The 15,335-nt window shown below is 44.2% G+C and overlaps 1 protein-coding gene across 8 annotated transcripts in view; it reads left to right on the forward strand.

The window, feature by feature from the left end:
- SRGAP2 (SLIT-ROBO Rho GTPase activating protein 2) overlaps positions 1-15,335 on the forward strand; it is a 224,160-nt gene that overhangs the window by 175,876 nt on the left and 32,949 nt on the right. For all 8 annotated transcript variants that reach the window (XM_084791026.1, XM_084791029.1, XM_084791030.1 and 5 more), the window contains exons 11-14: positions 3,504-3,588; positions 6,072-6,099; positions 7,856-7,880; positions 13,668-13,728. In XM_084791026.1, coding sequence (XP_084647152.1) covers positions 3,504-3,588; positions 6,072-6,099; positions 7,856-7,880; positions 13,668-13,728 — 199 coding nt within the window. The remainder of the gene's footprint in view (positions 1-3,503; positions 3,589-6,071; positions 6,100-7,855; positions 7,881-13,667; positions 13,729-15,335) is intronic.

The following is a 15,335-nucleotide window of genomic DNA, read 5'->3' on the forward strand; positions in this document are numbered from 1 at the left end:
TGGTATATTACTCTGTGTGTGTGTGTGTGTGTGTGTGTGTGTGTGTGTGTGTGTGTGTGTGTGTGGTCTGATTTTATATAATGTTGATATTATCCCGAATCACCAAAAAGCCACCTAGTCCTCCCTTGGCTCCAGCTGTCTCAGCTCTATGTGCATTCAGCAGCAACTGATCCCTTCTACCTCAGCTCCACTGATAAAGGCAGGGTTATTTCTCCCCAGCATGTCTGTGCTGACTTCTGGTGAGATAAGGAAGTGATGGATAGCATGTCTGCAGACTCTGGGGTCCATTTTTTTTTTTTTTTTTTTTTTTTTTTTGGTTTTTCAAGATAGGATTTCTTTGTATAGCCTTGGCTGTCCTGGACTCGCTTTGTAGACCAGGCTGGGATTAAAGGTGTGCACCACCACACCCCGCTGGGATCCCTTTTCCTTCCTACCTAGATGCAAAACCTGAAGGATCTTTCTTCCCTTGTTTTAGAGATGCAGAGTGTATCTTTTTTTTTTCTTCTTCTGGTTTTTCCAGACAGAATTTCTCTGTGTAGCCTTGGCTGTCCTGAGCTAGCTTTGTGGACCAGGCTGGCCTCTAACTCATAGCCATCCGCCTGCCTCTGCCTCCCAAGTGCTGGGATTAAAGGCGTGTGCCACAGAGCGAATCTTGATACCATTTGATCCTTTAGTATTTAATGGAGCCTGAAAACGTAATACCATACTTCTTTCTCTGGTTATTATTTATTGTAATGGTTCACCAAGTGACAACTAAAGTTACCCAGTGAGCTGTGAACATTAACTTAGAGTTGGGAATTGAGAATAGAAACATCAGTGAGAGAAAGGAATTTTTATTCATCCTTTTCCAGAAATTTGGCTGTATTCTAAGCATTCTCGGTCTGTGTTGAGGTTATAGCTTCTTGAACATTCTTCCTTAGGAAACTCTTGAGACTCTTGGGATAACCTTCCAAAGATAGGCCTCTTGGAGTTGTACTATTCGCAATGGGTATTTCCCAGAGGCTTTTCCACTCTGGGTCCTACATATGATTCCAAGCCTGCAATTAGGCATCGGATGGGGATTAGGATATCATCCAGGGAGGGCGGACAGCAAGAGAGCTGACAGCGGGAACAGATGGAAAGAGGAAGGTGACAAGAGAGCCTGTTTTCATGCAGATGTTCTCATGCAAAGGCATAAAGGATCAGAGAACAGGCCTTAAATAAGACAGCAGGAACGATTTGGCATAGGGATTGTCTCTGGTTTGTTTTATTTAGAGAAAGGATACCCTTGGGGGTTGGGTTTGTAATTGCAAGGAGCGTCTATACAGAGGAGAATAAGGTTGCTCGTTTATTTATTCATTCTTCATATTTATTACATTTCTCCCATCATCTAGGAGAGGCACTAAGCATCATAGATAGCCAGGATAATCAATGACATGGTCACCAGAGGGTAACTCTTCTGTGATACCGCTGTATGAGAATGGTACCGTGGGATTTACAAATTACCCATAAGGCCATGTGGGCAAGCACAAGAGGCCCAGGGACCATCTCCCAGAAAAGGAAGTTTTCCTTCATTTTCAGTAGAAATGAAGAGGGCAAACTCTGAGTTAAAACTTCATACTGTACAGAAAAATGTAGAGTAAGAGGAACTCGGAACTTTCCGCTTTTTCTGTATTTATCATTAATGAAATAGTCATAAAATCAAAGGCTTGGCGTACAACTGTTTTGTGTTTTTAGTGCATAGTAAAAGACAGAACTATTATTATTAAAATATTTATTCATTGGAGCAAAGCCAAGTCTTTCTAGTGACTCATGCATCATACTCTGGGAGACCTTCCCATTTGAGCCTAAGTCAAACACCATCATATGAACCACTGCAGCAGGAGAGACACGGCAGACTCAGAGCCTCAAAAATGGCGGTAGAGGAGCATGGGAAAAGTCCTCACGTGGTTTGTAGTGATGCCCTCCCTCTCCTAGGATTATCTTGTCGTCTCTAATATCTCCCTCATAGCTAAAGTAGTCTAAAGCCTCCTGGATCGCATTAATGTCAAAAGAATGACTGCTGTGGAAGGCTGTTCTGCTTCTCTGTAGCTCTGGAATGTAAGAGGTGGTACATTTTATTATAATGCTTCGGAGCATACGCCATCCTGTCAGAGTGCGTGTTTGAATACTATTGTGTGACAAAGACTTTCCTGGGAAGACACAAACACACATCTACTTACTCCAGATAGAGAGCCTGTGACAGCCTATAGATACCACCAAAGTCCAACTTGGTGAACCATTGGGTTGTATTGGGGTTACCTACAGGAGTATGGTTGAGGGGTTACTGAGAGGAGCAGAAATGACTCAAAGACATCTTCATCACAAAAGCTCTCAAAATCTGGGCACCTGGGGCACACTGCATAGCCTGCAGCAGCTCGGTGGGTTGAAGAGTGTCCTTTCTAGTCAGCTTAGCCTGAACCCCTTCAACTCAGCTGGTCTCTGCTTCTTTTCAGGATGCTTGGCTGTCCCTTGCTTCTCCCAGCAGCGGGGCTTGTCTGACATTATCTCAGTAGTCTGTATTGTTTACTCTTGGGAGAGAGGGCTCTAGGGAATCTGGTCTGTTTCAGAAACTTCCTAGGCCGGTTTTGAGTTTTTTACTTCCTCTCTCTTATGGAGCATCCCTGGGAAATGGAATGTTTCGGGGGGGGGGAGCACCTGCTAAACAACAGATAGAAACTCCATCGCTCCCTTTGAGTAATTTCATTAGTCTCTTCAAACCTCACCACCTTCTTCTCGTTACTCAAGTAAAGTGGGAGTGATAATAGTAGTAGTTTATACAGTTGTTTGGAAGATTTAGTGAATTATCCAGTCAAACACAGTCTCTCAACAAGCCCGACAAGAGTTGACGAGGTGTCAAAACTGAAATTGCAACCTAGCAGGCACAGTTCCCTTGCTGGTGCAGGTGTGGTGGCACATCTCATCCTGTGCTTGGAATCTTTCTATGCGTAGAGTAGGCGGCAGCCACTCCAGCCGAGCACTCAGAAACTCCCGACTTTCAACAAGTCTGTAGAAGACTAGAGAATGGGACTTCTTAGGGTCTGGCTTATACAGGGGCGCTCTGCGGACTAGCTAGGTTTACCACGACACTACTGCTAGGGCGACGAAATGCACCCTGGGAGGAGCAGGATGTCAGCCTAAAAGTGGCATGTCTTCACACCAACGACACTGACACTCAGAAAGGTCGCCCCCCACCCCCTGGTCTCCTTCACCGGGACTGAAGGAGGCAGAGGAAGGACTTTACTTAGAAAAGCATTTTCTTATCCAGGCCGACATGAAATTCATAGGAAAATCCTGCGTAGGATACTCAGCCATCGTAAGTATCATGAGAGAAAGATTCTTTTAAGATGTAAATGGACTTGCCAGAAATTGAGTCAGAAACTCTGAGCTCAAATGCCCTCTCAGAGGTGATGGAACAGCCGAGCGTTTGAGTCCTGTGTTTCTTCGGGGATCTAAGTCCTCTTCTTTCTCCTCTTCCCTTACAGAAAATGAAGGAGTACTTGGAGGGGAGGAACCTCATCACCAAGTTACAGGCCAAGCACGACCTCCTGCAGAAAACCCTGGGAGAAAGTGAGTGTGCGCGTGCTCGGCTGGAGGTCGGTAGAGCAGAGGGGCGGCGCTTCTTCCTCAGCACGTGCCTCCAGCCCTCAGCCAGCTAGCCCCAACTGGTTATGTGAAGGTGTTTCTTTCCGAGCCTGTTCAGTGTGAACACACACCCCACCCCACCCCGAAATTGCTGCTCGTGTAATGAAATGCTAACGTTCATCGTGTTTCTTTAAACGGAGCAGCATGTGCCTGCTTTCCACGCAGACCCTTCACCTTCCAGCCGTGTCTGTGGTAAAGGGGCACAGGGCTATCGCCTCTCCAGTCCTCAAATGGAGGGGGATGGACAGACTTGTTGCCTCTTTAGCTTCCACGGGGAACATGCATTTCCTTTTACTTAAGAGGCCGCCATCTCTGATGAGTGTACTGTCTCATCTCTGGCAATAAGCTTAAGCAGACACTGTGAAGAACTGAGGCAGAGAACTGAACAGACATTCTCTGGACTCTCCCTCCCCAGTCAGCTTCTCTGAAGTTGCTTGGCACCCTGCCCGGGTCTCCTGCCTGGCTCTCAGCATCTTGTGATTAACGGCACTCCCAGGCTGTGGATGCCCCTGAATGTGCCCCTCTTCCCTGTCTCACTAATCTTGTCTCTCAGAGATGAGGCCACAGGGAGCATGTGGTCTCAGCAGTGACCGTTGTGCCTGTACTCACACAGAAGTCTAACATTTTAAAATAAATCCTTGAGCACTCATCAGACAAACTGTGAAGTAAAGCAAAATGTACAACACTCATTGGCCTGGTAGCGCAAGAATTGGAATCCTGCTTCTCAGACCAGGCTCATCCACCCACACTTCTTGCCTTGTCCTTGTCCTGCCCTGGACAGGTCCCCCCGATGATTTTTTTTTTCTCTAGCATCTTTGATCTTATTTTTTTTTTTAAGAAAAAAATTTTTTTCTTTAATGTGAAAAAAGCCTTTTAGTAACTTTTGATCTTTTCCCACCCAAACAGTTCAGGTCTAGGCATGAGAGCCAAGTTTGCTTACAAAAAGTCTTTACTCTTGAGCTACCAGATTACTGTACGGCAAGTTAAAGGAAAGACAGCCCATAAAACTATTTAAAGAAACTTAGTGCTTTGATTTCTTTTTCTCCAGACAATCTCAACATAGCCTGGAAGACAGGGGGAAAGGCTTTGGAGCTCTGTGTGTGTGTGTGTGTGTGTGCGTGTGCGTGTGCGTGTGCGTGTGTGTGTGTGTGTGTGTGTGTGTGTGTGTTTCTACACTTGTATGTACCAAATAATGCTCCTCTAGAGAAATGGAGGTTGGCCATTGGGGCTGCAAATTGCCATAATTTAAAGATGACAAGTTCCAGAGATAGAGAAAAATAATAGCTATAAATCACCCAGTGTGCAAATCATCATGTCCTGCCTTCTGTAAGTATTTGTCACCATAATGCAAGAGCCTCTTCTTCTTGCCACAGAGGGATAATTGATGTGTATGAATATTCCAGAATGGAAATGGGACAGATGTTGAAAATAATGGCTTGGAATAATATTTTTGCAAATGAAAGCCGAGCCTTTGGTAACAGGGCTGTTAAAGGCTGGGGGATGGTATCGCTATAGAGTAGCTGCACTATCTTAGCAATTAGCAACACTAAATGAAAGAAACAGCCCTGTCCTCCCCCAGCCGTCAGAGGTGCCCTTCCGGGATCTTGAGTAAGGAGTATGGGAGTTAGCTGATCTTGTCTTTCCTGGAGCAGTGCCTGCCCAAGTTTGCCATTCATTTAACCAAGACAGAGCAGGCTTCTTAACTGTTGGCCCAAAGAAGGCAATGTATTACATCATGGTTTATGCATGCATATATGCATATTTTTATTTTTAAAATTTCTTACCAACTTTAAGGTTTTTCCATTTCATTTTTCAAAGCTATCTGTGGCCCATGAAAATCTTACCGCCTGTCATTAGACTGAAAGCCATCGCTTGCTGGCCATGTGGGCACTGACTCTTAGCCCTGCCTTACTAGGCCAGTGTAAGTTAACAGGAGAATTTAGTGTGATTCTACATCTAGAGCCTGTATATCTTCCCTCCTCTCTCCACATTCTCTTTCTCCTTCCAAACCTCAGCTCTGTGTGTGTGTGTGTGTGTGTGTGTGTTTGCTCACATAGTAACCAACTAGTTTGTCCTGTGTCTTGTGTCCCCAAAGCCACCTCTCACCACCACTACACACATCCTCAACACATACATAAGAAGCTGAATTTCATGTAAGGTATGATTTGACTTGTTCTTCTCACACATCCATGCCTGTTTTATCCTTTGGGAAGTAAAACTGTCATGATTCAGAGAACCTAGAGCAGCACAGAGTCTGCCCAAAGGGGGTTTGGGACAATCCCTTCTTTCTCTTCTGGCTCTCTAGGAAGATGTAAAGGGCATGGTGATTCCTAGGGTGTGCGGCTCTCCCCCCACACACCCCGCCCCTCCTGCTTCAACAAATGCATTTTGCCCTTTCCTTTTCACAGGTCAGCGGACAGATTGCAGTCTTGCCAGGTAAGTGGCCCTGGGAAGGGATAAGGAGAGGCCCATGGGAAATATCCTGGGAAAGAGCCTTAAAGGTGTGCTGTGAAAGGCACTGGATGACTTCGCAAAGGAGTGGCCTGAGGCAGGCTGCTTCCTTCTCTCTGCTTTGCGAACTCCATCTCCTTTCAAGTGGCTGTGGAGTCGCTGCCATTTAGGGAAGTCTGAGCAAAACACTATCATGGGAGTTATCAGTTGATAAAAATCTTCCCAGAAACTCCTCAAAGGAAATAAGCATTGGACTCTGGATTTTGGGAATCTCTTAGCTAGAAGACTTCAACATGTGACCTTGGGGAAGTCTCTAACACAAAGATGGGGTGATAGCATTTGATCTGATCTGAGGTGTGTGTGTGTGTGTGTGTGTGTGTGTGTGTGTGTGTGTGTGTGTGTGTTTGTGCATGCGCGCATGCATGGAAAAGATGATAGTCCCTAACTAGTGGCTGTTGGTGGATAATGAAATATTGCATTGTGTTGGCTTGCCAAATAGCACTGGGAGAAATCTTTGCTGATGTACAAGTATGTAGTCTTCCCTGTCTTTCTCCACCTTCCCTCCTTCTCTACCTCAGCCAAATATTTTCCCTCACAGTCATGACAGTGCTATGAGCTGGCAGAGAACAAGATATTCATTTCAGCCAGCACCATGAGATGCCTAAAAGTGTGCTGATTTAAAAGGAGAGCATGCTTTAATGAACCAGATTGCATTATATCAACCTGGCAACTCATACAGTCATGAGCCCAGTTATAGACTCATTTACAGTTATAGACTCATTATTTAGTGATAACTTAACTTGATTTTCATCATCTTGTCATATTGCATTACAGCCAAGGTCCTGTTAATATACTTACCATTCTTGAGGACTGGAAGGAACTAAGAAAATGAAGTTCTGTAGAATCTATCTCTTGGTTGTATAGTCTTGGCTTCATCAGAGGTACCACATCTCTGGAAAGAGCTGAGCTGATTCTCCTTGCTGGTTATTCCTTTCTCCACATCTGACCTTGGACTGTTTCATTAGTCTTCTCTTATTGAAGACAAGAGCATTATGTTAGCTCGGAGAAGTGCTAAGGTTTCAGCAAGGTGCCTTAAGGGCAGGTGAGCAGCAGTCAGAGCAAGGCCCAGCGTCCAGCTGGCTCCTACCTTTCCCAAAGCAGGGCAGTGCTGCCCTCCTGTTCACTAATGTGCTTCTGTATCTGAAACCTTCATGGGGTCGGGGGAGAGGCTTCTACCGCTAAGCATGGCTTGAAAAGCACCACAGAGGGGACCTGAGGTTTCTTTTAGACTGAATGTCCTGCCATCTAAATAAAAAGCCAGAATTTTCTTTTCCCCAAGAGTCTCAAGAGAAGATATACACCCTTTGGTGTTTATTATTGTTTCTTTTCAAGCAGAAAGATCTTTAAATTATCTAACATGACTATGTTGTACTACAGATTAGACCATTTGTCTCTTATTTAAGGTTTGGACAGTGGTAGGCATTAAAACCAGGGGCCTCTGTGCTTCTATGAAAGAATAAAGCTTATTAGGTTTTTGTTGGGAAGTAACTGCCAAGTCTCTTAGCTGTGTCTAGGACTGAGCTCAATAACGTGATATATTTCATTATCTGCTGTTACAGTTATTTTACGTGTTTTAAATCTTCAGTTCTGAATTTAGGAGTGGTTGTCTCATTCTGTCCCTGTTCTCTTTATTCTTCCTGTTGCTGGACTGGTCCTTTCTGATTCACTGGGGTCACCACAGGCGAAGCTCAACTGTGAGGAAACAGGTAAGAGCCCAACATCCTGGCTGTTGGCTGGCCAGCCTGGCCAGCCCGGCTCATGAAAATCGAGTACCTCCCACAGCCATGACTGAATTCATGGCATGCCTGTGACTTACCTTCGTGTTTGGCCGTATTTTTAGATATGGTTTGGTTAAGACTGTAGCAACCACTGATTCCAGCTTTCCTGAGATTATCACAGGCTTTTTGATTCACTCCTCTCCTTGATAGTTATTTAACTCTCTCCCATGTTAAGTTTGGTTTAAACCTGGACAAGCTGTTCCATAACCGCCGTGATTTCCTTCTCTAGGAGACCACGAAGAGGCCCCATACCCCTTTACATACACACTACTGCACCAGCAGCTCAAGGTCACTGATCCTCAATCTATAAAGTCTTGCTTAAGTTTGTAGGTTTTGCTTGCTTCTGATAATATTGTCATCTGAGATGTATTCCTGATAGTCCCTGACAATCACAGTAGATATGAAACTGTGTAGGGAATGATACAAAAGAAGTGCCCAGCTTGACATGTCTGCATACTTTCAGCACTGCATTAAAATCCACTGCTGAGCAGCCAGTTCTCATCCGTGTTAGGGGGAATCGTAGCAGTGGCCTTGAGTAATCACACCAGGGGAAACCTCAGTACATCTCCTACTTACTCTAAAAGAAAAAAAAAAACATTTAAATGAAGCATATTTTCACAGTAGCAAAGTTCCATCCACTAGTTATCGTCTGTGGTGAGCACTGAGGTGACTGCACTTTCCCTGAGTTTCTCACACCAGCTTTGCAGGAGACAGAGTCAGCAAATACAGGGTGAGAGGTGGGGCTAAGAGAGAGCATTCTGTCTACCCAGAAAAAAAGCTGATCCAGGCCTTTAAAAAGTTATTTGCAGGGATGGAAGATGGCTCAGCAAAGGACTTAAATCTTGCACCATGTGCATGCCTGGTGCCTGCATGGGAGTCAGAGGAGGATATCAGGTTCCCCGGGCCGGGAGTTCCAGATGATAGTGAGCCTCCGTGTGGGTGCTGGGATCCCGGCCTGGGTCTTCTCCTAGGTCAGCAGGTGCTCTTAGCTGCTCAGCCATCTCTCTAGCTTCCTCTTCCTCTGGACAATGGATGTCATTCTAATGAGGAAATTCAATCTTTTTTCTTTTCTCTTCCTTCCTTCCTTTCTACTTTTTCTTTTCTACCTTTTCTTTCTTCCTTCCTTTCTATTTTTTCTTTTCTGCTCTTTCTTCTTTTTCTAAAGTACAGGAGCTTACTTACCATGCAGCTCATTCTGGCTTTGAGCTTGTGATCCTGCTACCTCTGGCTGACAAATTCTGGGACTACAGGCATGTGCCATCAGGCCTAGCTATACATTTTTTTAATGATAAAATTTTTACTGTAACTTTTTACCATCTTATTCCTACAATTCTTCCTCTTCCTTTCCCCCAGGATTTCTCTCAAAATTTGAGGAGCAGAATGCCTCTCAAAGATAATTTATTGCATTTAAAATTAATAGACATAAACACATATACATATCTTACAGACTAAGCAACCACTTTTCCTTTATTACCAAGATTAGGCTTAAACTTGAAATTCTTCATTTCCGATTTAAACTGTAGATTTCTTGCTTAGACCTAAAGCATGAGTGTGGCAGCTTTCAGCTTCTGCTGTAGCTGCAGGCGTGCTGGGGTTTGCTGAGTGCTATCTGCCCCTGGCTGGGGTCACCATCAGTGGGGAGCGGCACCCATCTGGCTTACACTGCATATCGCTGCACTAAAGCAGTTGCAGGCAAGGAGTGTTCCCCTGGCACCAGCTTTGCATCAGAGTCCAGGATTTACCACATGTCCCAGCCCGATAAGGACCTTTAATTTCTTGTTCTTTTAATTCCTCTCTGGCAAGAATTTTTCTTAGATGGTCAGAATACTAAAATCTTAATTTAGAAGATCTTGTTTATATAAATAACCAAGAAATCAGTGTTTGTTTCTTGTAAAAATCAGTTAAATAAGAGAAATAATCTGGCAATTTGCTTTTCTGTAAAGAGTAGGTTCAAACCAGCCCAGACCGTTCCTAAAAAAGAGACCCTCAGCTATTACTTACAGACCTCCTGTTCCACTCAAGCCTTCATTTTCTCTCTCCCACCCGTGACTTGTATCACTGAGTTCCTGGCCTTGCTTCCTCTCGTACTTGAAATTTAAGTGTTTTCCTTAGGTGTGATCTACTCTGTGCTTGCCTCATTTTTAAAAGGTTTATTTATTTTATTTTATTTTATTTTATTTTATATATATATAGATTTTTTCCCTTTGTATATGCCTTCCCACCATGTGTATGCAGTACCCATGGAAGCCAGAAGAGGGCATCAGATCTTCTGGAACTGGAATTAGGAATGATTGTTCATTGCCATATGAGTGCTGAAAATTCAACCTGGGCCCTTTGCAAGAGCAACAAGTACTCATTCTTAATCGCTGAGCCATTCTCCAGCCTCAAACATCATGGGGGATCTACATGTATCAAAATACAACATGCTAGCCCATTAATACATACAGATTTCATATTCCAGTTAAAAATAAGTTTTAAGACAAAAAAAAAAATCCAATTAGTACTTAAAGAAAGGACCCTTGCCAAACTGTAGACATTGCATGGTTGCCTTTCTAATAGTTTTCTCCTGTAAATTACTGACTACTTATGCAGACATCTCAGTTCCCCGCAGCTCCCTTAATCTGATGAAATAGAAATTTGCCCTGATTGTCCTTACTAACCCTTTCCAACCTAAGGTTCTATGGTCAAAAACATCGTGAGCAAAACAATGAAACTGACGTTGGTTCTAACATCGAGAAAAGAAGAGAAAGAGAAAAAAATATAATTAATGAAAACTTAGAGGAAGTGCTGGGGAAGTTGTGGCAGTTTATGGGGAGGGATAGATCTTTGGGGTACCATGGCATACATAGGCACGTCTGGGAAAGTGAATTTACTTGTAACTTAGATAACATCACAGGCAGCAGCGAGGATGGTGGGAACATCTGAAACCTCTGGGCTGTTGTTCCTTCCTGGACTGTGCCTTAGACTCCACTCAGCCTCCTGTGGTACGACAGACGTCTCTGCCCATCCTTGTCTACCTCTCGCCTACTTCTTCTGATGGTCTCTTGGTGACCACAGGCATGCAGATTGGCTTTGGTACCCTGCTTCCTGAGAACTCTACATATGTCATCCTACTGCTGACTTTACATTTCCTGCACATCCAGACAAAAATCTTGCATTCACATAGTTTACTGGTGCCAGTAATCTAGAAGTTTCCCAGTGTCCTCCATCATGAGCTTTAGATACAAATCTGGAGCCAGAAAAACTGCAAATCCATTTTGCTACCTTCATTATCTCTCCTGCTACACAATTTCCTAAGAATGGAGGCCTCTTCTCCTTCTATAGTTGAGCCTGGTGTTTACATTAGAATAAGAAAGAAAGCACAAAGATGCTTCCTCTAAGGTTACTTGGCCTGACTGACAGAAGTCAGTGATCTAGCAAAATGTCAAGTCCTTGCCTCTAGTCCTGAAAAGCTAGAAGAAACAGTCAGGCTTGGGAGTCACAAAGATGAGCATTTGGCGCTAGGTGTGGTATCAGGGAGGCAGAGGCAGGCAGATTTCTGTGTGAGTTTGAGGACAGCCTGATGCACATAGTGAGTTCAAGGCCAGCCTGGTCTACAAAGTGAATCCGGGACAGCCAAGGCTACAGGGAGGAACCCTGTCTCAAAAAAAACAAAGACAAACAAAGAAAAGACGTTGTGGCCTAACACCTCTATAAATGTGGATATTAATATTCATGTACTTGGGGCTAGAGAGGTGGCTCAGTGGTTACCAGCACTGGCTGCTCTTGCAGAGGACCCTGGTTCTCTGCTAAAAACTGTAGCTCTTTTCTGTCATTTAAAAAACCTTCCGTTACCTTTTCTACCACCGTATCCATAGCCACCATCGTAGGGAATGCCTGCACTTCCTCCACAAACAGTCCCCCTTCATAGATCCATAATTTGACCACTGTTATCCACTATAATTTTCAAAATCATAGTTCCCTCCAACAGAATTCCATCCTTCATTGTAACACATCCTCCTTCTCTACCACCACATTCACCACCTTGGCTTCCAAACTCTGGTTCCTCACCAACGTTGTGCCTTACTACTGTAACCAGGACTTTCACCATTAGTTGCCACCATCATCTCCAAATTCATTATATTAATCATCATCACCACCACCACCATAGCCTCCCCCACTACCATAACCAAGACCACCATCATAGCCTCCCCCACTACCATCACCAGGACCACCACCATAGCCTCCCCCACTACCATAACCAGGACCACCACCATAGCCTCCCCTACTACCATCACCAGGACCACCACCATAGCCTCCCCCACTACCATCACCAGGACCACCACCATAGCCTCCCCCACTACCATCACCAGGACCACCACCATAGCCTCCCCTACTACCATCACCAGGACCACCACCATGGCCTCCCCCACTACCATCACCAGGACCACCACCATAGCCTCCCCCACTACCATCACCAGGACCACCACCATAGCCTCCCCCACTACCATCACCAGGACCACCACCATAGCCTCCCCTATTACCATCACCAGGACCACCACCATGGCCTCCCCCACTACCATCACCAGGACCACCACCATAGCCTCCCCCACTACCATCACCAGGACCACCACCATAGCCTCCCCCACTACCATCACCAGGACCACCACCATAGCCTCCCCTACTACCATCACCAGGACCACCACCATAGCCTCCCCACTACCATCACCAGGACCACCACCATGGCCTCCCCCACTACCATCACCAGGACCACCACCATAGCCTCCCCTACTACCATCACCAGGACCACCACCATAGCCTCCCCTACTACCATCACCAGGACCACCACCATAGCCTCCCCCACTACCATCACCAGGACCACCACCATAGCCTCCCCTACTACCATCACCAGGACCACCTCATAGACTCTTCTTCCACCAAAAATTTCACCATGACCAAAATTACCTCCAAAGTTTACTCCTTGACCTCTAAAGTTGCCAGATTCACCTCCACAACCTCTCTGGGACCCGGCAGACTGTACCTCTTGGTCAGAAAAGGCCTAATTCACTTCACATGTACTACCATTAATTGTGTGGTATTTCTGAACAATTTTGCCAACTGTAGCATGACCATCAATTTACAAAGGCAAATCTTCCTTTTTCCACTCCTATTTATCCTTCATAGCTTCCAGGATTTCAATCTTGCCATACTTTGCAAAGCAGTCTCTCAAGGTACAGTCCTCTCTTTGTTCTTTAATACCACAAACAGACATTGTCTTTACTGATAATGGGCACCAGGCTTTACAGAATCCTTTTTAGAAACAGCTCTTTCTGGTTCTACCACACCCCACCAACCTTGTGTGGTTGAGCACATACTGCTGTGTCTTCTCCTTCTTCAATACAAGAGTAAGTTCACAAGAACAAAGCCCCTAGAACGTTTTGTTAGTGGGGTCTCTCATTACCATACCATTTGTAAGTGTTCCTCATTTCTCACAATGTTCTCTTAAACTGTTACCTGTCTTTTCAAAACTCAAACCACCAATAAACACCTTCCTCAACTGCTCCGGTTCCTTCAGTCCGTGGCCTTCCCTCTCCTCCTCCTCTCCCCATGAGCATCAATGAAGAGTCAGGCTGGGGCAACCAGACAACGGTTTTAGCTCCATTTTGAGACCAGACTCATTTCTTCTCATTTTGGCTTTAATTTCTATATTTCTTTTTTTGTTTGTTTGTTTTTCAGGATTCCAGCCAGGCAATTCCTCTGGTGGTAGAAAGCTGCATCCGGTTTATTAGCAGACATGGTAAGCAGGAATACAGCTTTGCTCTTATTTGTACAAAAGCTAGAACTTCAAAGAATCTTTTTTAGAACAAGAATAGAGGTAGTTGGAGCTGGAGACGGTTCAGTGGGTGAGAGCATTCACTGCACAACCGTGAGGACCTTAGTTCAGATTCCAAGACTTACATGGCAAGGAGAGCAGGATTTTATGCCTATCTGTAACTCTGGTGCTGTGGAGGGCAAAGAAGGAGGACCTCTAAGGCTTGCTGACTGGCACCCCACCTCTGAAAAAAATCCTGTAACATCCAGGTTCAGGGGAGAGACACTGCCTCAAAGGAATGTCTCAAAGGCAGAAAGTATTAGCCTAGAGAACAGTCAGCACTGTCCTCTGGCCTCCGTAGCTACATACAGGCACATGTACCTATATATGTACATATTCACCAGAGAGACAGAGAGGAATAGAGATTGCCTCCCCAGCCCCACACTCTTAGAAAAGGAATAGTCTTACTCATGTATATACTATTTTCTCCTACAGAAAGGCCATACCTACCTACAGGCTGGTACCCCGCAGGCTTTGGCCTTGCTACTTACCATGCTCTTTTCTAGCTCCAGAGTCTTAAATCCCAGGTGCCCTGTGAATAAGTGCAGCTAGACTATGTGGTGGTAATAAAACAAGTAGCTTTGGCCTTGGTGTATGTAGATATCTCCCATGGCATAGCCTAACCATTTTATCCCATTGGCTATAACAGAATGGTTTGAAACAATTCTATATCTGATGTTGTACAGATTGTGTATATAATATTCAGATTTTTGTCTTAATTTTATTCCACTGGACACAGTGTCTCCCATGAGGTCAATAACCATCTTAAAGGAGTATCCATCTTTTGAGAGTCTTTGGAATCAGCCAAATTGTACTTACCCTTCTGCTTGGCAAAGCTATCAGATTTAGTTCCACTCTTTACCAGCTAATGGCCTCATTAGACAGACTTTAACAGTGGAAATAATTACCAACAAGTGTATTTTCCAAAGATGAGACTATTTAGAAAACACAGATATCTATGCTGGCCTTTAAAATGTCTAGAAATTAGCATCAGAAAAATTTTTTACATACTTTAAAAGGTCATAAATGACCATCCTGGAGCTAAGGAAGCTAAGTATTGCTAGTTTAAATTCCAAGATAGCCACTTTTTACTCTGTCCCCTTGCCTGCCTCCCTCCCTATAAACTGGGATATTTCTAAGATTCATTATTGAAACAGTAATTATTTTAGCATTCTCGTATCTTATCCTACTCTCCATCAACTATACATTTTTAACGTTATCTCAGTTCACTTGAAATATGAGCACTGTCATCACTTTTGGACAATCAAGAAATATTTTTATAAGCCCCTGACAATGCTGAGCATCATGTATTGCCAAGAAAGGAAACATAAAGAGGGGTAATATACTATGCTTGTCTTTAAGTGGCTTTATGATGCATTTGGAAGAAAATAAGCAAGCAGATAGTAAGTTAATGAAATAAAATAGTAGTCATTGGCAGCAACAGAATATAGAATTTTACAAGATAGCAGTAATTAATACAAAAGGAGCTGGCAAAGATGAATCCAAGCTGAGTTTAGTGGAATAATTATTGG

The sequence above is a fragment of the Acomys minous genome, assembly GCF_964271855.1.
Source record: "Acomys minous genome assembly, chromosome: 1".
In the NCBI taxonomy this organism is placed as follows: Eukaryota; Metazoa; Chordata; class Mammalia; order Rodentia; family Muridae; genus Acomys; species Acomys minous.